Here is a 23577-nt window from a genome sequence, read left to right on the forward strand (position 1 = left end):
CAAAGAGGTGCATTTGAAGAAGGATTGCTTTAATGAACTGATGAAAAATACATCATTAGGAAAGATAATGTGAACTGATTAATGATAAAGATCAGAAATAAAGTAGTTGATGATCCAATCAATCTGCTGACTTCATCTTCTCATGTTGTCTGTGAAAGCATGTCACTGTCCTAGGCTCCTGCACAGTAGGAACAAAGAGAGTCATAGTTATATTTAGAAAACTACTAACTTGAAGAGCTAGAGATGGCATAGTAAATTATACCAATATGTACCAGCTCATCATTTAATAACATTAAAATACTATATGCAAATGTAGATATTAATACATTTTATAAAACTGTTAGGTCCGGTCTAATTCTTGATGCTGATTGGTCAATAGCTGTTTTATTTACGAGAGCACGGCTATGACCATAGGTATGTATAGGTATACATATCTGGTTACGACCGCCTCGATGAATACACTGAAACTCAACACCCTTACCAACCACCCGTAGCAAAATAAACAATCCATTCTGTCAAAAGCACTTATGTGTAATATATTTCACCAAAATAAAATAAAAACAATAAAAATAAAGTAAAATAAAATGAATGTATTTAAAAGTGTGCATAGGTCGTGACCCCTGCTGACTTTATGTTTGCATCATTCATTCATTATAGGACCACGCCCTTTCCCTCTCATGCAGGAGGAAGGTTTGATGTGTAACATTACATGTTTGGAAGCCAATAGTTTCCGGAGTGCACATTATTGATTATTATTTAAACATTTTCTTTTTCAGGTATGGTACTGTATGCTCATGGAGTTAAATTGTTTATGTAAGCTTTTTACTGCAGAAATTTTTCCGGCTGAGGAATGCTATTTATTAATGGTTGCGTGAGTCTCATTCAGCTCCCTAGATACCGAGCTCGTGAATCAGTCGGTGCGTTCCAAACGGGATCTCCCTGCAAAGGGCACTTCGGAATGAAAACAATCATGGCCACCACGTTGAAGGGTCGTTCCAATCCAAACCGAAGCGTGTAAAAGTGGCCACAACAAAGGGCCCTTCGGAATGAAGGATTTCGAAAGGTATACTTAAGGACACTTCAGACCTCCATGATCCTTTGCACAGGGAAGTTGTTTGGCATCACAGAGTTCGACTTCACCGATAAATGTATGCATAATATTTTTCTATACTCTATATAGAGTTAGATTTGGTACATTATTATGGTCAAAATGATATTGTACTTGAACAAAAATACTTTATACCTTTATCAGTCCATTCTAATGTTTCAAATACATAGACACTATATACATTACAAATAGATATTACATTAGGCTACATACACAAAAGTAGATTATATTTAACATATAAGATGATTGGGGGTCAATCAGTGTACAAAATGTGTGATGAAGGCGCCTTCTTGATCGTCTTGTTAAGGTAAAGCAGAAGTGCGTTACAAAAAAAAGTTTTTTTTCCCCTACACCCTTCAAAGCTCTCACTCCGGAGGGTAAATCTTTTAAAGGGATTAGGGCATAGGGATGAGCCCTTCTGAATGTAATGCAGGGAGTGTACACAAATTCAGTCACTGGTAAATTCCCTGAATCATTGCACATTGGGACAGTAATAACTCGATTTCCAGTGACATGACTACCTGCAGAGTAATTCTCAGAGTACAGTGTACTCTGCCTCTATTGTAGAACTTCATTCCTGGAATTATTTAACAATAGGCAGGACCAATCTCTTTTTTATATAGAGCATAGTGAGCACCGATATTCACTGGTTTTTGCGGTGCATTGTGGTATTTTTAAGAGAGCGAAAGTTCCTGTGCACTGGTAGGATTTTTCAATTGAGACAGTCCTTAAAATGGCTGACTCCCTAATCAGTGCCCTAACTACTGAACTAGGGAACTGACTGAGATGCACCCTATGACTCTTTCTTACTTATGAATGTACTACTTTTATGATTTGATTTTAAAGAGTAACAAATAAAACTTGTATTTTTTGCTTTAGTACATGTATTGTTTGGTAAATGCATTATAAAAGCAATAAGGTACATAGTGTCTGTGATGTCACCCATAGGTTTCTAAAGAGCATTTTTGAAGCTTAAAGTGGGCAGAGCTGGCTAACGCTATTTTGGCAATGCATCACTTCTGGATAATCGAAAATGGGCAAAGAGGCGGGACATGGGTGGGGTTGGATGCTGAAACCACGCCCACCAAGCTTGATGCTGGTGACAGCAGCGGAAATCCACCTGTCAATCAAGTGGCCACACCCTTAATTATGCAGAAATTTAAGGCTTAATATAATTTTAACGAGTTATAATAAAATATGCCCTCCTCACAGTTGTCATAAAGGGAAAATTGCTATTTAGACCAAAATCACTTTTTGTACCAGGTCTCTAGCTGCCAGTCGATGAATTGCAGTTTAAGTCACTTCTGTGTTGGTTTTTAAGAGAGAGACCGAAAGGTTGCAGCTTGGTGGTATTGTGCCCTTTTGTAGCTCCACCTCTTTTCAGGGCTGCACTCCTTGTCTTCTGTCTTCCTTTTGCATTTCCACAGTATAAGATTAAGTTATACGAATTTATCAATGAACCTCTTGTTTTAAAATCTTCCTGGTCTACTGAAATTTATGAGATTCACTTCTAATACGACAATGCTCATGATATATTTTCTTAACTTTACAATAAGTAAATCCACTTCACCAGCTAATACTCTTCAATGGTGATGCCATAGAGCTACTGCAAAACCCTACCCCACAAAAAAAGGAATTTTAAAGATAAAATTCTAAAGATGGCTGCACTTGTTTCTCTCACACATAAGATCTGTAGGGTGTTGTTAGCACTTTGTTATGCACAACACAAAGCATTACAACACAGCCTCTAGTACCTTATTGCTAAATAAAAATAAAATTTTTAATAAGAAGTTTTAAGATTAAGTTAAATTAATAGCTGACCCAAAAATTCTAACTTTACTCATGTTGTTTACCTGAATCTTCAAAATCCTCCTTTTGTGCTCCACGGAAAAAGTAAAAATATATAGGTTTGGAACAACATGTAGGTGAGTAAATAATTGCTTTAACAGTGAGACTCAGAAAGATCTCTGACCTTTGAGTTTGATTGGCCCCAGCGTCACAGTATTGGTGTGGTAGGTGCTATCAAGGGATCTCTTGCGACGTAAGCGGCAACCTTGGCGGCATCGAGAATTGTAGTCGTTATCAGGGCAGATGATTACCTTACACTGCAGGTACACATAGGGGTGAGTCCGAAGGAACTTGAAAGCCTGGAAACTGAACTGAGCATAGTAGTGCTGACCGCTGGTATAGGAATAATATGTGTTGTCTCTGGAACATCTACGAAAGACAAAAGAAGAGAAATACAATTTGGATACAGTTTGAACTACAGTCAAATTCAGAAACTGAGTTGTTTTCACTATTAGTTCAAATGAGTGCAAGAACATATTTAGACTGGGAACAAGAGAACTCTTATTAGTGCTGTTTAAGATCGCAGTTGATTTCACTGATATTATGTAGTGGAGAGTCACATTTAAAAATGAAAAAGTCTTACCCATTACGTAGCAGGACATAGGAGTGATCTTTGAAGTCATTGGGATTTGGAGACGCTACACAGGTGTCCAGGAACAGATCCAGACTGTTGTCAAGCCTGTTTAGCTTGACCTGAACGTAGAGAAGCTGGTTGAGGTTCACCTGATATGGAGAGTCATAAATTTGTTGACTGAAACTACTGGAGGTGAAGAAAGCTATGCTGGCATTGAAGCGTCCAGTTCCTGTGATGTTGGCATTGATGATCTCCTTGGCCTTGTAGAATATCTGCACCATGGTGTCCGGCTCCATTCTGCAGCCCACGTGTAGTAGGAACTGTGACTGACGAGTGATTTCACCCGACTGAGACTGAGAGGCCCGCACATTGTTGGTGTAGGACACATAACCATTCATCATCTAAGAGAAAAGAGAGAGAGAGAGATTGGGTGATATTGTGTGGTAAACATGTATCTCAATGATGTAAACATTTGGGGTGTCTAACTAATCTGACACCGTAATATCAAGCATTAAAGGATGACAAGAAGCTATTAAGAGTGATTTTCAGTATTGGCACTTGGCAGGATCTGCTACACATTTAGATCATACCTCTTTGGCAGTTCCACATGTGTCAAGAGGGAATCTGAACACAACTTCAGTACTGCTAATAGTGGGTCTGCAAAGATGGTCATCCACATAAAGGTCATTTTCACTCAACCTGAGTGAGTTCAGGTAAGACCTCTGAATGACAATGACCATGTTGTCTGAGGAACAATCCACACGACCTGCAATACAGGAGTTTCATTCCCTCAGTGTAATTTTTTGCATTAAAATATATGACGACAGGGTAGACAAAGGCAATTGGTTATAGGCTACCTGTTTTTTAAGTGCATTTAATTTTATTAGGTGAAAATTAAAACCCAAATATGGCCACAGAATGGATAAAATAACTGTTACAAAAACTGTTCAATATAGTTATTTCAAGAAATTATTGAAACTTTATTTCACAAGACATTACCTTCATCTGCAGTCAGAGAGCTTGTGAAAAGGGCCTTGAAACCATGGCTGACACCAGAGTAGTCGCTCCTGAAGACAACAGTCAAGTACCGTGAAGAAGAGTGAAACACCTGGTGTGTGGTGTCATTGAAACAGACCCTTCCTAGCTGTGGATAACCAGTGGAAGAGCCATCATATACGGTGATGTAGTCACAGTTACAGCAGCGCTCCAGTCTGAAAGAACCAAAGATAGAACTTTAATACATGTTATTCTAAATTAAACCACCCATATAATTGATTCCACCTACAGGTCATTAGTGGTACTGCACAAAAAAAACTCAATAACATTTCTCTTAACAGTGCACAATTTTGTTTTTCATAATAATATATTAAAGACAGAACAATGTTTTAATCAATAAGATTTGTATGAATAAATGTATGGATAGCAAACACCGTTCAACTGGTTTTGCCATAGTTGAATCACAGCTGATCCCTTACTTACTGCACATCAGCAAATGTCAGGAAGATCCTTTGTTCTTGCTGAGCAGAGATATACCACACACAGTGGGCATTGTCATGGTAATAGTTTGGGTAGTTTGGACTGGAAAACAGCCCAGCACCATACAGGTGTCCTCCACACTGAGGGTGAGAAACTGGAGATCACATAGAAAGACATTTTATATTTACAAACAACTGTCTACAGAATCGGATACAAAAGTTACATGAATTTTTCCTCAGGGATTGCACACACACACACACAGTACCTGTTGTTGGGTACGATGGGCAATACCCTGAAAAAAAGGAGATAAAACTGAATGAGTATGAAGTAAAAGGATCATGTTTCAGTTTTCTAATAATAATTTAAACAAAAAAGGAACACCTTTTTACAGTATGTTTTATGGAAAATAGCAGTGTGAATATTCCGCAAAACATAATTTGTATATCTATGCATATTGATATACTGAGCTGTGAATAAGGGCTGTTTCACCTGTTTTTGAGGAACTTACAGTGAAAGTCATAGCAACAGTTGCCATAGTACTGACAGTCATAGTTGCATGAGCAGCTGCTGAAATTGTATCCACAGTTATACCTGCAGGAGTGATCTGCTATAGTAAAGAAAGGAATAGATTTTACTCAGTCTCATCAACGGGTGTTTTATATATATATATATATATATATATATATATATATATATATATATACTATATTTTATATATATAGTGTTATATATAAAACACTATATTGTGTGTGTTATTGTGTTAAATATTGGTGTGTATGATTTGCTAAAAAGGCCAATCAGGTCTCATTACTGCCTTTACAGAAATCTTTCTGATCCATTTCATGCTATCAGTGTCACTTAAAATCAAATGAATGACAGCAATACCTGTTGTTTCTGGCCAGTAAGTAGTAGTAGTTGTTGTTGAGCAGTGACCTGTGTAAAGATAAGAGATAAAATGAAAGTAGGATTCAGCTAAATCTAATTTTATTACCATATAGTATTTTATTTTAAAGTGTCGGTCTGATTAAGAGGAACTCACTGTCATAGTCAGGGCAACAGCTGCCATAGTACTGACAGTCATCATCACAACTACAAAGAGGAAGCCTTTGGCCACAGTTATTCTCACAGGAGTATGCATCTATTGTAGAATGTATAAATAAAAGTTTGAGAAGGTACTGCACTTGTAAATTGTTGCACAATCAGATGATTCGTTGTCATTATAATGAGAGGAACCTTCAGTATGTGTGTAATGTACACATTATTGAGTCTCTTAGTATATATATTTTGATAGAAGATCAAAACTGAAATAGTTGCTTTTTAAAGTTATCTGGGTCACTTAAATTCATAAATTATGACAGCAGCACCTGCTGTATCTGCCATGTGAGTTGACGTTGTTGTTGTTGGTGTTGTTGTTCTCATGCAGATGTCTGTTTAAACAAAAGGGAAAGAAATAAAGGGGAAGAAACATAACAAGTCTTCTTCAATTCAGCAAAATCAATTTCATGACACTAAACACAATGACTCATAAGATTTGTGTATCTGATCAGAAGGAACTCACGCTCATAATCATGACAACAGTCACCAAAGTACTGGCAGGCTCTGGAGCATGAACAATAGCCAAGGTGATACCCACAGTTATACATGCAAGAGGGTGCTAATAGAGACAGGGACAGAATTTACCTATCATTTTATCAAAATATGTGTGATGTACACATTATTGGCTCACTTTATTAATTAAAGTAAATTTAGCTACAAAATATGTGCATTCAACCAAATCTGATGCCATTATTGTTACTTAAGTTGAACTGAATGGCAGCAGCACCTGTTGGATCATCTGGTGGGTGAATTGTTGCTATACAGAAGCCTGCATGAAGAGAAAAGACCAAATTGAAATGGGAAGAAAAGTAATGCTACAATTATACTTTGATTCAGCAAAATCCATTTCATGGCCCATGTGCTGACCACAGGAAAGTCTGTATTTGATTTTAAAGTGTCTGTCTGATCAAGAGCAACTCACTTTCAAAGTCAGGGCAACAGTTGCCATAGTACTGACACTCGTCGGAGCATGAACACAAGACAAGGTCATATCCACAGGAATACCTGCAGGAGGGAGCTTTTAGAGAGAGACATTACCTATGAAGCCATTATTATATATATGCATGTATGTATGTGATGCATGACTACAGTGAGATCAGCTATGGAAGGTGGACGGGGCCAAAAGTCTTTAAACAGAATATGTGAAATTTGACCAAACGGACTGTTTGTCTGCGTAGACACAGAACGTTTCTTTTTTATGTGTAGATACATGTTAAGGCATCAGACATCACTGTCAGGCCTCGCTGTCTTTCTTTAGTACCCACATGGAAAAAACCTATATAAACATATGTTTCAATATAGGTTTTGATATAGGTTTTTAATATATGTGACATATATAAAATTGGCCGGTTTCCTATATTATATGTACATATATATATATATCTACACATATATGTACCTATATAGGTATATGTATGCACATATATATGTGTACATATATGTACACATATATATGTATGCACATATATATGTGTACATATATGTACACATATATATGTGCATACATATACCTATATAGGTACATATATGTACCATTAGCTATATAGAAGACATATCTTGTATGTATAGGGCTTATATGTGGATATGAAGAAGCAATACAGGAGACCTATATTTCCTGTATATGCACATATATGCACCTCAATTTTGCCTATATGTGGCATATATATGCATATATGCAACATATATACGGTATATATACGCATATATGCAGCATATATGCAGCATATATTATCATATATGTGCATATATGCAGCATATATGTGCATATACACTGCATATAGGTTTCATATATGTGCATATATCCACATATAGGTTCTTTCCATGTGGGTACATGTAAAGTAATAAATGCATAAGTGTACCATTATTATGACAATATTCATGAATAAACATCACATCTGATGTTTGTATATCTGTGTACCAATGTACCATCGCATCACATATGTAAATACATTCTCAAATGCAGCAATTTCATTGGCTTTTGTGTGTGTTGTCACATTAACACAGACAAATAGTGTGTGTTGACATGGTCAAATTTCACTCTGTTTAAAGACCTTTGGCCCCGTCAGCCTTCCATTGTCAGCTTCCCTTGAAATGCAGGTCACCACATTACTCTACACTACAGACAAATAAACAAGTTTGCACCTGTTGTAGTTGGCCAAGTGGTTGTCTTTGGGCAGTAGTCTGTATAAAGTGAAAAGTTGAAACTACATGAACAATTCGGAAAATCTGAAAACTTAATTTATGGAAATACAATGCATAACCATATGCTCAATACTAGTGAGATTAGAGAGTATTTGATATTGAAATGTCTGATCAAGAGGAACTCACTGTCATAGTCAGGGCAACAGTTGCCATAGTACTGACAGTCAGAGGTGCATGAGCAGGTGCCGAGGTGGTATCCACAGTTATACATGCAGGAGGGAGCTAGCAGAGAGGAACAGCTTTTACTCGTGATGTCATTAGTGTATGTTTAATGTACTCATGATTTGGGACACTTGATTGATTACACATTTAGTTTAAAGAGCAAAGCTTGACTAATTATTGCCTTTACAATGTTGTTTAATCTCTTTACTGTCACTTAAATTCATCACCTGTTGTATCTGGCCAGTAAGTAGTTGCTGTTGTTGAGCAGTAGCCTGAAACAAGAAAAAATTAAACTGAAGAAAAGTAATGCAACAATTTTCCATTGATTCAGTAAAAAAAAAACTATTTCATATAGAAATATAACAAACCATTTGTTCACTACATAAAATATATGTATTTTTGTATTTTGTATTTTTGTTTATAGTATTTTATTTAAAACTGTCTCTCTGATGAAGACAAACTCACTGTCATAGTCAGGGCAACAGTTGCCATAATAATGACAGTTGGGGTTGCATGAGCAGCTGCCGAAGTCGTATCCACAGTTATACATGCAGGAGGGGAAATCTAGAAGAGAGAACAACACATATTACCCATGAAGCCATCAGCCTCCCTTAACATCTAGGAAACCAGGAAGAGTTTTGAATTTGACGGACAATTAAGATGTAAATGAACCTGTTGTAGTTGGCTCAGTCGTCGTCTGTGAGCAGTAGCCTGCATAACGTGAAGAGATAAAACTGCATTTTGTTTTACATTTAGGATTTTTAAATGAAAATTACATACATAAACCTCAAAAACTCAATTAAAATTCTGGAAATTACCCATATGCTTAAAATACAATAGAGATTTGTGTATAGTAATTGATTTTGTAGTGTCTGATCAAGAGGAACTCACTGTCGTAGTCAAGGCAACAGTTGCCATAGTACTGACAGTCAGAGGTGCATGAGCAGGTGCCGAGGTGGTATCCACAGTTATACATGCAGGAGGGAGCTAGCAGAGAGGAATAGCTTTTACTCATGATGTCATCAGTGTATGTTTAATGTACACATAATTGGGTCACTTGATTAGTGTACACATTTAGTTAGAAGAGCAAAGCTGGACTAATTACTGCCTTTACAAAGGTTGTTTAATTTCATTGGTGTCACTTAAATTCAGCTCACAGAATGAAGGAGTATTCATCCAGTAAGTTGTTGCTGTTGTTGCAGCTGTTGTTGTTGAGCAGTAGTCTGTGTAAAAAGAAGAGACAGAACTAAATTACAATTTCCCTTTGATTCAGCAAAATCCATTTCATCGCAAGAAATGTAATGACCCATATGTTCACTACATGAAAGATTTGTGTTTTTGTTTATATTGTATTTAAAATTGTCTGATCAAGAGTAACTTACCGACGTAATCGAGGCAACAGCTGTCATAGTACTGACATTCAGAGGTGCATGAGCAGCTTCCGAGGTTGTATCCACAGTTATACATGCAAGAGGGGAAATCTAGAAGAGAGAGAAACGCATATTATCAATGAAGCCATTAATGCATACATGACTACAAAAACACCCAGGAAAACCAGGGATAATTCTGAATCTGATAGACAGATGTGATGCAAGTGAACCTGTTGTAGTTGGCCAAGTTGTCGTCAGTGAGCAGTAGCCTGTATAAAGGGAAGAGCATTTTCATATAAATCTTGTATTGTAAATTCAATGTAACATATATGAACATCAGAAAATTATTTTAATTACATTCAGGAAATTACAGACATGCTCAGAACGAGGGAGATTTGTGTATAATGATTGATCTTGAAATGTCTGATCAAGAGGAACGCACGGTTGTAGTTATAGCAACAGTTTCTGTTGTCCTGACAGGAGTCGTCACACGAACAAGTGCCAAGGGAGTATCCACAGTTATTCCTGCATGAATTGGAATCTAACAAACAGAGAGGAATCACAAAGTTATGGGAATCACAATAAACTCCCTGGTTCCATTTCCAAGTGACGGGTTAACGTTGAAAAATGCTTTTTTAAAATTCTTGCAAAAGGTGGGTGTAATGAATTAAGCTTTGTAATCTTCGGGAAGAAGGAGGCGGGAACCGGCGGACAATCAAACAACATTTTAATAATTTAAAATAAACACAAAACAGCGCACCAGCCCCTCACGGACGACTGGTGCGCACAAATAAAATGAAACCAAAACACAACTAAAAGTCCAGGCCTGGTCCTCTCTCGTCCTTCACTGTCGTCGCTCCAGTTTTATATCCTTCCATCTCCTCCGTGGGCCTCGAGACCGGTGGGTCGAACAGGTGTAGCTCATCTCCAATCACTCCACCGGCCTCGCTCCCATGTCCCTCGGCCCCGCCCCACTCGTCACAGTGGGTTTACAAAAAGTTTTTTAAAAGTACTACAATATTCATTTGTGGACTTCCGGTATAGCCATGAAGGCGTGAGGTCGAAGGAAGAAGGGCTCCCGACCTACATTTTCAAACTAAACTTGTTACACACCATTTAGCGTCAGTCATTTTTGATATACGCGTTAGAACATTGCTTGGTGAATTATGAGTCACACTAAGCAGAAGCAACCGCACCCCTCAGCCCCACCGACCACGAGAGCTAATGCTAGCATTGCCGGTAAGTTAGCAACCATGGCCGCTACCTCTAATCTCGAAAAACAGGCCATGACGGAAACTTCTGAATCTGTCTCCATGTACCAGTTGATCTCTGAATTAACTAAACAGCGCATCAGTATCAGGGAAGACATTTCTGACTTGATTCGGGAATCTATTGGTCCTTTACAAAGCTCTGTAAATGCACTGAGAGAGACTGTGGATGGCTTTCAAAGCCGTTTGGTCGCGACAGAATCCCTGGTTGGGGAGAATTTTGAAAAACTGACAGTGGCCGAAAACACAATAAAAACTTTGCAAGCGCAGAACACATCTCTCATTGACCGCATTGAAGATTTGGAGAATAGATCGCGAAGGGCAAACCTGAGGATTGTGAACATTCCAGAAGGGAGCGAAAACGGTCAAGATCCTGTTACGTTCATTTCTGAGATGCTGCTAGAGGTGACGGGCACGGAGGTCTTCGACAAGCCACCAGCACTTGAGAGAGCGCATCGATCACCCGGTCAAAAGCCAGCTGATGGCCGTAAACCACGTCCATTTGTGGTGTGCTTTCACAGGTTTCAAGAAAAGGAGCAATTACTGCGATGGTCAAGGCGGCATGAGGCGAAATACAAGGGGAATCCAGTCAGAATCTACCCAGATCTCAGCGCTATGCTGTCAAGGAAACGCGCGTCTTTCAACGGCATTAAGCAGTCACTCTATCAGAAGAGCATTCGATTTCAATTGCTCTACCCGGCTCGTCTGAGAGTGACTTTTAATGAAGAAACTTTCATATTCAACACACCGGAGGAGGCGAAACAGTTCTACGATCAACGCATCAATGTTTAGGATTTCCTGGATTTTTTATTTAATTATTTTCTTACGCTCAAGGTCTCCCTTTTGAGCGAAGGATGACGGATAATTATTTGATTTTTCTTGAGACGGTTGAAAAAGGTATAAATACTTTAATTTTTTTGTGACTTTGAAAATAGTTTGTTGTTCTAAACCTAACTCAAACAAGCTGATGGTTTTGTGACATAGACACACTCCACCGAGTTAAGTTAAAAGTGTTTTAAACACTAATAATGCTTCATAAGGGTAACGGTCGGGTTGCTCCCTATAGGTTGGAATGGTTTTAAGTCAGTTGAGGGACTACTGGGGGTTTGATAATAGGGGCCTGCAATTTGTCTTTGTTCTTGAGACAAATATAGGAAAAGTTCAGTTTCGTCTGGGTTGGGATGGTAACCGCCAAGGGTTTTTTTTTTTTTTTTTTTTTTTTTTTTTTTTTTTTTCTTTACTTGCCTGGCATGCAATGGAGACGTGGTCTTATTCATTATTCCTTTATATCCTAATGATTGATTAATGTGTGATTCAAATAGTACAGGAGGGTCTACTATTCGGTTCACTAGCTGGAATGTTAAAGGTATGAATGGGCCAAATAAAAGAGCTCGTATCTTTGCTCATCTTAAAAAATTAAAAACTGAAATAGCATTCCTGCAAGAAACACATTTACAGATATCAGATCATATGAGACTCAAAAAAACATGGATTGGGCAAGTCTTTCATTCCCACTTCAACAGTAAAGCAAGAGGAACAGCGATTTTAATACATAAGAAAGTACAGTTTTACCCTTCCAAATGTGTTTCAGATCCTCAGGGTCGATTTGTTATTGTGACAGGTGATTTGTTTCACACCCCTGTTGCCCTGGTATGTGTCTATGCCCCCAATTGGGACGATGTTAATTTCATTCATAAAATTATCTCACTTTTACCCAACTTAAACTCACATCGATTAATTTTTGGCGGGGATCTGAATTGTGTTATTAACCCAATTCTAGATCGTTCGAATCCGAAATCCATGCTCCAGTCTAAAATGTCCCAAGCTCTCTCTACTTTCATGGCACAAACGGGCTGTCTGGATCCGTGGAGATTTTTATTCCCGCAAAAGAAAGAATTCTCTTATTTTTCCCCTGTCCATTCTTCATACTCAAGAATAGATTATTTTTTTATAGATAAAACAATACTTCCTTTAGTGGAAAATACTCAATATTCAGCAATTATAATATCAGATCACGCACCATTACTTCTTGACCTTCGTTTTATTCAACATTTTACACAGCGCCCTACTTGGCGACTAAACTCTACTCTGTTGGCAGATAAAAATTTCCACAAACATATATCAGTGGCGATAGATAACTTCCTGCACACAAATGATTCAGAAATGGTATCACCACTGACTTTATGGGAGACATTTAAAGTTGTCATTAGAGGTGAAATTATATCTTATTCTGTATCCAGTAATAAAAAGAGAAATGCAAAACTACAACAACTAATTGATTCGATAGAAAAATTAGATCAACAACTCTCTCTATCCCCTTCTGATGAACTGCTTAAAAAGAGAGTGGAAATTAAAGCACAATATGATCAGATATCAATTGAAAAGACTCAACAAAATCTGCTTTGGTCTAAAGGGAATTTTTATGAACATGGGGAAAAAGCGGGCCGTTTATTATCACATCAGATAAAGTGTCAATCAGCTTCCAGGTTAATTCCACAGATTCGCAACGCATCACAACAACTGACAGTGGATCCTAAAGAAATTAATGAAACTTTTAAAACATTTTATTCAAATTTATATACTTCAGAATTTCGTGGGGATTTATCAGGCATGTCAACCTTTTTGAAGGACCTGAATACCCAGACTATTAATCCAGATCATAAAGATAGATTAGAACAACCAATTGAGCTGCAAGAAATTTTAGATTCTATTAAAGCAATGCAAAATGGCAAAACTCCCGGCCCCGACGGTTATCCTGTCGAATTTTATAAAGCTTTTGCTCCCAAATTAGCTCCGCTTCTTCTGAGAATGTTTGAGAATTCTCTAAACAATACAGAATTGCCACCGTCTCTCACAGAGGCATTTCTTACACTCATTTTGAAGACTGGAAAAGATCCACTAGAGTGCAATTCCTACAGGCCAATCTCTTTGCTGAATGTTGATGTTAAAATTCTTGCCAAATTGTTGGCCTCTAGAATAGATACTGTTATACCAGAAATAATATCCCAAGATCAGACAGGCTTTATTAAGGGTCGCCACTCATTCACCAACTTAAGGAGGCTTCTTGGTATTCTGTATTCTCCTGCATCCAGGGAGGTCCCAGAGGTGGTGGTATCCCTGGATGCGGAGAAGGCATTTGATAGAGTGGAGTGGAGCTATCTATTCGCAGTATTGGAGAAATTTGGTTTTGGTCCAAAATTCATATCCTGGGTCCAATTGTTGTATTCTAATCCTAAAGTATCTGTTATAACAAACAAAATACGTTCACAATTTTTTCCAATACTAAGGGGTACGAGACAGGGTTGCCCTTTAAGCCCTCTTCTTTTTGCATTAGCAATAGAGCCACTTTCCATTATGCTTAAATCCTTGCAGTCTATACAGGGCATTGATCGAATGGGGATGGAGCACAGGGTTTCTTTATATGCGGATGACCTTCTGTTATACATTTCAAATCCAGTTGAAAACGTCCCAAAAATAGTGCGGAAACTATCCATTTTTGGCAGTTTTTCAGGATACAAACTTAACCTTTCTAAAAGTGAATGTTTCCTGATTAACCCTCTTGCTTTACAAATCAATGCGGCATCCCTCCCATTTCGCATCTCTCAATCTGGTTTTAAATATTTAGGAGTCCATATTACTCGTACTTTCTCAGGTTTATATGCAAAAAAATTTTTACCACTCATTAGTAATATTAAGTCTGATCTTCAGAGATGGGATGCATTGCACTTGTCTCTAGCAGGCAGAGTAAATTGTATAAAAATGAATATCTTACCTAGATTTTTATACTTATTTCAGTCACTTCCAGTTTTTCTGCCAAAAACATTCTTCCGTTCTGTAAATAAACCCATACTATCATTCTTGTGGGGGGGAAGGAACCCTAGAATTCGCAAGGAGCTCCTTGAAAAGCAAAGGCCCCAGGGAGGCTTAGCTCTACCTAATTTTATGGGCTATTACTGGGCTGCAAATCTTCAAAAAATTATTTGTTGGTATACGTCCCCTGAGGTTGATTGGTGTAAGGCGGAGGCAAATACTTGTATTTCTACATCGCTTTCTGCTCTAATAACAATGAAGCTACCATTCTCTCCCTCTAAATACTCATCGAGCCCAGTTGTACGTTCTACACTTAAAATATGGTCACAGTTTAGACAAAGGCATAAACTCAGTAACTCTTCTATGCTAAGCCCTCTCTGTAATAATCATTTGTTTCCTGCTGGTAAAATAGATTTAACGTATGCACAATGGCAGAGGGTAGGCTTGGCCAGGTGTAGTGATTTTTATATAAACAGCACATTTGCCAGTTTTAATGACCTCTCAGAGAAATTCCAGCTGTCACAGTCCAACCTATTCCGTTACTTTCAAGTCCGACACTTTGTTCAAGCTCAGAGCTCAACTTTTCCTGACTTGCCACCTACTTCACTATTGGATAAAATTTTACAATCTCCTACTTTTCTTAAAGGTCAAATTGCAGCAATATATAAGATGGTTATGTCCTCAAATGATGTTTTAATTGACAGAACAAGAGGTGAGTGGGTAAAGGACATAGGGAGTGAAATACCTGACGAAATTTGGGATGAGGCTCTTAGTAGAGTAAATGGATCAACCTCGTGTGCACGCCTTAGCCTTATACAACTTAAAGTCCTTCATCGCGCCTACTACACAAAATATAGACTTTCAAAAATTTACCCAAATGTTGATGATTTGTGTGACCGATGTAAAGGTGACAAAGTAGACTTTTTTCATATGTTTTGGGCTTGTGAAAAGCTGAGTGACTATTGGACATTCATATTTAAAACTTTAAATGAGGCCTTTAATTTGAATGTAAAACCCAGTTTTGAAATTGCTATTTTTGGAGTACCAGAATATGGAGTATCACTGACAAATAAATTAAAAAATGTTATTGCTTTTGCCACCTTACTGGCGAGGAGAAGAATACTATTGGAGTGGAAGTCTACAAGCCCCCCTAAAGCCTCAATGTGGTTATGTGATCTAGTGTCATACTTAAAATTAGAAAAAATTAAATATTTAATGAAAGGATCTGTCCAAACTTTTTATAAGACTTGGCAACCCATGATTACACATTTTGAGAAGATGAAGACTCTCACACTTATTGATCAATGTTAAATATTAATAACCAATTGGAGTTTTGCTTTATAATTGTGTAAGGACCACGAATATGTTAGGAAATTGTATTATTGGCTATGTATTTGTATTTTTTTTAATTATTATTATTATTATTATTTTTATTTATTTATTTATTTTTATTATATTTTTTTTTTTATTTATTTAAATTTTTTTTATTGATGTTATGAGTATTATTATTGTCTTAACCTTTATGTAATGTATGGTTAATTATTTTGGCGGAAAGGGTTATAAAGGGGGGAAAAGCTATAACTTAAATTGTATGAAACTTTCTGTTAATTCTTTAAAAAGTTTATAAATAAATGATGGAAAAAAAAAAAATATTCATTTGTAGCTTTAAACATTGCAGTGTTGCATGTAAAGCATTAATTATTTCATTACTGCAGCCTAATTTAATGACCTTTTCCTTGAAAAAGTAAGGTAAGGGATTACTCTTTTTCTGTAATTACAACAATAAAACCATAAAACAATAGGGCATTAAACATCAAAATTGATCATCCAATGTTAAAATATATGTTTTTAATGTAACCACTCTTTAAATGCTTCAGTCAGCTCAAGAACAATTTATGCAATTTTACATAATTTATTTGAAAGAATTAAAAGAGTAGGTTCATGTCTCTCCTTGTATTGTTTAACTTGTCGAGGCTGATATGGGATTTAGAAATTAATAAGTACTGCAATAATGTTTAGAGACAGTAATTAGTACAGTAATTTATTACACCAATGAAGATTTAATTAATAGCTAGTAATTAATTACTTTTTTAGAGTAACTTACTCAACACTGCATTGTTACATAAACTAGTCGTTAGCCTTAAATAAGTTGTAAGGTGTGTTTCTGATACAGTAAAAAAGAAGCGACTCATAGGAGTCTTGCATTCGGTCTTGCCTTGTGTCTTTGATTCTCTAGAAAAATGATTGCCTCATAAGAACAATGTATTCTAGGGAAATGAACTGAACCGGTCACTAAAATGCATGTTCAAAAAATATTACCAGAATCGAACTTTCATTCCAGAATTGTTTTAAAAAATTACATTTATTCTATTCATTACATTTAATTGCTTACCTACAAAAACCCACTTTGCATGAAATCCTCTTCTTGATACACTGCCATCGCTGAAGAAAAGCACAGTCAGATCATTGGAGCTTGAGTTGTAGCGTTTGTTCTCGTTCTCCCGTATTTCTCCCAATAAGGGGAAGAGGGTAGACGGACCATTATATACTCTGATGTAATCACAGCATGTTTCCAAACTAATAAAAAGAGAAGAGAAAGAAAGAGAGAGAAACAACTTCATGTTTTGTCACAGAATATTTAAAAAAGTTTCATTGTTTTTTTTTTTAAATTAATAAAATAAAATTATATTAATTAAATTGCTTTGCAAAAGATTTAGAGACATAATTGATAGAGGTGATATATGTTTCCTACAAAACATCAGTGAAGGTCAATAACACAGTCGTCGCCCCTGTGCTATGAATGGTCCATGTGCACAGTGAGTTATCAGGGTAGTTTTGAGGATACCGAGGACTGAAAAATTCACCCATCCAATCTGTCATAGTGCCACCACATGATGCTTCTCATTGAGATAGAAAACAGAGAATGATCATTAGCAACAACGTAAATGCAGAAAATCACACCTGACAGACAGACAGGCAGGCAAAAAGATAGATATTTTCTCCTTTGCTGGTTAATTACAATCTTACCCTGAGACGTTTTAGCAGTTAGAAGCAGACAGAGAAGGAGAGTCAGAGCTTCCATCTTTCTCTAATCTGATCAAGTTTGTCTTCAATTATTCAACTACCACTTATATAGTCAAAAGCAGCCTAAGTAGGATTTTTATGACACATCAATATCCTGGATCCTCTGATGGAAGAATATCAATAGAGCAGCAAATCGTGGAAAAGACACAGCTGCATATTATGCAACTTTTATTATTACTCTTGACTCTGTATTAATTTATGAATATGTCTGTTTACACAAAGTTTGCAATTATGGAGTGATCATGTTTATTAAACTAAATCAAACACATACTCTTATGCAAAGTTATCACCATTACATAACAAAGGTTTTACAAAATGTACAGTTAGTTACAATTTTACAAAAATATGAAATGATGAATATATGAAACAAAAGAGAGCAAGTCTGTGGTGATACAAGAGGCATGAAAGTACAGTAGCACCGGTTTTAGTTACCTCAATCAAAAAAAAAGTGTTTTGAAGCATCATAGAACTGCCCACAGTATTGTTTGAACTACATAAAATGTAGACATGAACGTTATCTGTACTGCAATCTCTTATACACCAGACTCACAAACTTTGTGTCAACAGATATAAAATTCATACTGCATCCAGTTGTGTCGTTTCCACAATTATGTAGTTTCAGGCTCCAGGATATTGATCTACCAAAAGGATATCCTCTTCTAACTGTCCTCCTCTGTATGGTTTAAGCTGTTAAAATCTTTCAAAGTAAGATTTATTTATTTTTTTCACGGGCAGCAAATTCTCAAATTCTTGAAAAACAATAGCAGCAGGGCCATGGCCAATCCATATTTTTTAAGTCATTCACAGGGGTGTACAAGTACTAAAAAATTTTTACTCATGATGTCATCAGTGTATGTTTAATGTACTCATAATTGGGTCACTTGATTAGTGTACACATTTAGTTAGAAGAGCAAAGCTGGACTAATTACTGCCTTTACACTTCAGTGAAAGTATGGATACTGAGTAAGAGTTCTGCTCAATTAACACTCCAGGTATACAGTAGCAAAAACATTTTTCAATGAAAGTAAAAAGTGTATAACTTGTGGGTAGAGAGTTTCTGCAAGATTCAGCATGTGGAGTATAACATTTTTTCCATTATGTCCTGCTCTCAAGGCCTATGGAGTTCCCTGGGCATCCCCCATTTCCTCTCATCCTATGTAGGATTGGATCGCACCACCCTCTGTTGGCCATCTGTTTCTTTAAAATACAGTAAACTTAATGACCACACTGCAAAGCCTATTTCTATTGAATCTATCTGCAATCATGAATTAACAGATTATGATTTATCGGTCAACAGTGAGAGGGTGTGATCTAATCTAACTTTAACTTCTAAAAACTTGGCTCATTGTCTTATCCATTTCAACATCATCCATATAACATACATAACTCCTTACAAGAGATTTAAAATGAGACTGCAATCGACCTATAACTGTCATATCTGTAACATGGTATCATCAGGTATTCTCCACGTTTTAGGAATGTCCAATTGTTGTCAATTTATGGACACATGTGAATTCTATTTTATCCTTTTTTTTCTTGATTACATGTCTAATCCAGGTTTATGTCTTCTCAATGTTGATTCTAACTCCTGTATAAGTTTATTAAAGAAGAGAATGTTGTTTGCTGGTATTACAGCTGCAAAGAAGACAATAATACAAAATTGGTTTACTCCGCACATGTGTGCAAAAACATTTTGGATTCATAGCCCTCTAGTACCATCGATGCATGACAATGTTTTTCTACCAGGATATTGGAATACATAAAAGAATGACCATAATATATATATATTTTATTTTTTCAGGTTGTAAAATTATTGATGTGTCTGTTGCTTCCCCTTTCCAGTTTTGTTTGTTTGAATCTATGTTGTTTTGTTTAATTAAAAGACAATATAAAAGTTGATCACAATTATATTACTTTTCATTACATTTAGTCATTAAGCAGACACTTTTATCCAAAGCGACTTAAAAAATGAGGACAATAGAAGCAATCAAAACTGTAAAAGAGCAACAATATATAAGTGCAAATGACAAGTCTCAGTTAGCCTAACGCAGTGCACGTAGGTTTTATATAAAACAGAGAAAAACAAGTAGATAGAATAGAAATATTGAAAGCTAGTGTTTTTTAAATAAAAAGAAGATAAATAGATAACGTAGAATTAAAATATACTGTAATAGAAAGTGCTAGAGTAAGAGGGTCAAATAAAGACGGAACAGATGTGTTTTAGTCATTTCTTGAAGATGGCTAAGGACTCAGCTGCTTGGATTGAGTTGGGCACAATTCCACAAGGAGAGAACAGTTAATGAAAAAGTCTGCGAAAGTGATATTGTCCCTCTTTAAAATGGCACAATAATGTGTCGTTCACTTGCAGAACGCAAGCTTCTAGTGGGCACATAACTGATGTAATGAATTTAGGTAAAGGGGTGCAGAGCCAATGGTGGTTTTGTAGGCAAACATTAATGCCTTAAAGTTTATGCGAGCAGCTACTAGCCAGTGTAAATTGATGAACAGAGGTGTGACGTGCATTCTTTTCAGTTTATTAAAGATTAATATTGCAGCTGCATTTTGGATTAATTGTAGAGGTTTGATAGAAGTGGCTGGAAGACCTGCCAAGAGAGCATTGCAATAATCCAGCCTGGATTGAACAAGAGCTTGATAGTTCTGTTGCATTTTCTGAAAGAAAGGGCCTGATCTTCCTAATGTTGTATAAATCAAATCTGCAGGAACGGACAGTTTTAGGAACGTGGTCTGAGAAATTCAGCTTATCATCAATCATAACTCAAAGGTCTCTAGCTGTTTTTGAAGGAGTTATGGTTGATGAGCCTAACTGGATGGTGAAATTTTTATAAAGTGATGGGTTTGCTGAAACCACAAGCAGTTCTGTCTTAGCCAGGTTGAGGTGAAAGTGATGGTCTGTCATCCAACAATGTTAGACATGCTGAGATGCAAGCAGCTATCATCAGATCATTGGAATGGAATGAGAGGTAGAGTTGAGTGTTATCAGCATAGCAGGGATATGAAAAGCCATGTTTCTGAATGAAAGAACCTAGTGATGCCATGTACACAGAGAAAAGAAGTGGTCCAAGAACTGAACCCTGAGGCACACCAGTAGCTAGATGTTGCGACATGGACACCTCTCCTCTACAAGATACCTTGAAGGACCAATCTGAGAGGTAAGACTCAAAACACTGGTGTGCAGTTCCTGAGATGCCATTTTTCAATAGGGCTGACAGGAGAATCTGGTGGTTCAGCGTACCAAAAGCAGCGTACAGATCCAGCATATTACTTCAATAAGTAATAGTAGGAACTATGACTGACGAGTGATTTCACCGGACTGAGACTGAGAGGCCTGCACATTGTTGGTGTAGGACACATAACCATTCATCATCTAAAAGAAGAGAGAGACAGAGATTGGGTGATATTGTGTGGTAAATATGTATCTCAAAAATTGTATAGGGTTACACCTGCAGGTTCTTAGTGATACTGCATGAATAAAACTAAAAGAAATCCTAAATTATCAAACTACTCCTAAAGTACATATAACATTTTAATAATCATTTTTAGTTATATTAAATAATATATTTAAAAACTAAATTATAGTATTATGATAATTTTATTAAATTGTATGAATTACATTGAATTGCATTAAGTATAAATATGATATTGTCATCAACATTTTTAGATAGCGAACATAGATTCCACCAGTCACCACTGATCTCTCACTTACTGCACATCAGCAAATGTCAGCAAATATCAGGAAGATCCTCTGTCCTTGCTGAGCAGAGACACACCACACACAGTAGGCATTATCATGGTAATAGTTTGGGTAGTTTGGACTGGATAACAGACCAGAACTATACAGGTGTCCTCAACAATGAGGGTGAGAAACTGGAGATCACAAAGAAAGAAATGTGTAAAATTTCACAAACAATTGTCATCAGAATCAGATACAAATGTTATATTAATTTAGCCTCAGGTATTACTAGAAAAAAAGTGAAAGCACATGTTGTTAGGTACGAGAAAGAGATAAAACTGGATGAGAATGAACCAGACGAATCATGTTTAAGTCTTATAATATTAATTTACAAAAAAAAAAAAAAAATCAGCCCCTGGTCACAGTATGCTTTCACTTTATGTATAAACATTACATTAAACATAATCCAGTATCATTATACTGGTTAAGGACTGTTTCCCCTGTTTTTAAGGAACTTACAGTGAAAGTCATAGCAGCAGTTAGTACTGACAGTCATAGTTGCATGAGCAGCTGCTGAAATTGTATTCACAGTTATATATGCAGAATGGACCTGCTATAGTAAAGAGAGGAACGGATTTTACTTAGTGTCATTAACGGGTGTTTGAGACATACTGAATCTGTATGTGTGTGTGTTATTGTGTTAAATATTGGTGTGTATGCTTAGCTAAATAAGCCAAACAGGTCACATTACTACCTTTACAGAAATTTTTCTGATCAATTTCATGCAATTAATCCCATCAATGCCACTTAAATTCAAATGAATTTACAGCAATACCTGTTGTTTCTGACCAGGTTACTGGAATTTCAGTTGTTGATGAGCAGTAGTCTGTGTAAACAGCAGAGATAAAACAGATGTAGGAAGAAAAGTAATGCCACAATTCTGCTTTGATTCAGCAAAGTGCATTTCATCACGGGAAATTCAATGACCCATGTGCTCACTACATGAAAGATTTGTGTTTACAGTATTTTATCTTAAATCATCTGTCTGATCAATAGGAAATTAATAATTAAAATTAAAGCCACTTAATTGAAAACAGATTCAGCTAAATCTATTGACTGTAGAAAAGATTTGTAAATGTGTGTATAGTAATTGATTTTAAAGTGTGTCTAATCAAGAGGAACTCATCAGGGCAACATTTGCCATAATAATGACAATTTTAGGTGCATGAGCAGCTGCCAAGATTGTATCCACAGTTATACATGCAGGAGGGAGCTAGTGGAGAGAGATTTCATCAGTATGTGTGTTATGTTCACATTACTGAGTCATTTACTGATTAATGTATACATTTTGTTAGAAGAGCAAAGTTGGAATAATTTCTGCCTTTGTATATGACATTGTGTTTTTAATGTTATTAGTGTCATTTAAAACACTTAAAATGTCACTTAAAAACATATTAGCAATGAAGATATTAATACATGTACAACTACAAAAGCCATTAACGTGTGAGTGATTTATTACTATAGGAACATCCGCCTCCATCAAAATCTACCAAACCAGAGAAAGGTTTAAATTGACAGACAGATAAGACAGTTGTAGGTGCACCTGTTGTAGCTGGCTAGTCAGTTGTTTTAGAGTAGTAGCCTGTATAAATGGAAGAAATAAAAGTTTGTGAAAAATTCTAGAATCCAGTTTAATTTCTTGAACCACAGAGGATAATATATGCAATACAATAGATATGTGCATCTATCTATATCTTGAAGTGTCTAATCAACTCACTGTCTTAATCAGAGCAACAGTTGCAATAATAGTGACCGTTGTAATTGCATGAGCAGCTGCTGAGGTTGTATCAACAGTTATACATGCAGGAGGGTAAATCTAGTAGAGAGAG

General features: G+C 36.5%; 1 protein-coding gene across 1 annotated transcript; it reads right to left on the reverse strand.

Annotated features, from left to right (window-relative positions):
- Positions 1–12: 12 nt before the first annotated feature.
- LOC132111906 (deleted in malignant brain tumors 1 protein-like) lies at positions 13–18000 on the reverse strand. Its single transcript, XM_059519530.1, has 25 exons — positions 17941–18000; positions 17666–17810; positions 17306–17490; positions 10278–10376; positions 10066–10104; positions 9848–9946; positions 9623–9688; positions 9357–9452; positions 8931–9029; positions 8430–8525; positions 8244–8282; positions 7024–7119; positions 6829–6870; positions 6565–6660; positions 6371–6433; positions 6046–6144; positions 5892–5939; positions 5515–5610; positions 5272–5298; positions 5010–5160; positions 4530–4741; positions 4121–4296; positions 3540–3931; positions 3081–3325; positions 13–178 (listed from the first exon to the last, which is right to left on the reverse strand). Exons 1-25 carry the CDS (start codon positions 17993–17995, stop codon positions 171–173), a joined length of 2769 nt encoding a protein of 922 aa, XP_059375513.1. The 5' UTR covers positions 17996–18000; the 3' UTR covers positions 13–170.
- Positions 18001–23577: the final 5577 nt, after the last annotated feature.

Source organism: Carassius carassius, chromosome 31 (assembly GCF_963082965.1).
Source record: "Carassius carassius chromosome 31, fCarCar2.1, whole genome shotgun sequence".
NCBI lineage: Eukaryota > Metazoa > Chordata > Actinopteri > Cypriniformes > Cyprinidae > Carassius > Carassius carassius.

Excerpts from the sequence above, each read along its gene's own strand:
- LOC132111906 (XM_059519530.1), bottom strand. The coding sequence starts at position 17,995 with ATGGAAGCTCTGACTCTCCTTCTCTGTCTGCTTCTAACTGCTAAAACG. Across the intron at positions 17,491-17,665 it reads TTGACCTTCACTGATGTTTT|TTTGGAAACATGCTGTGATT; the intron begins GTAGGAAACATA and ends TCTTTTTATTAG. Across the intron at positions 9,689-9,847 it reads CTGTTGCCTCGATTACGTCG|ACTACTGCTCAACAACAACA; the intron begins GTAAGTTACTCT and ends CTTTTTACACAG.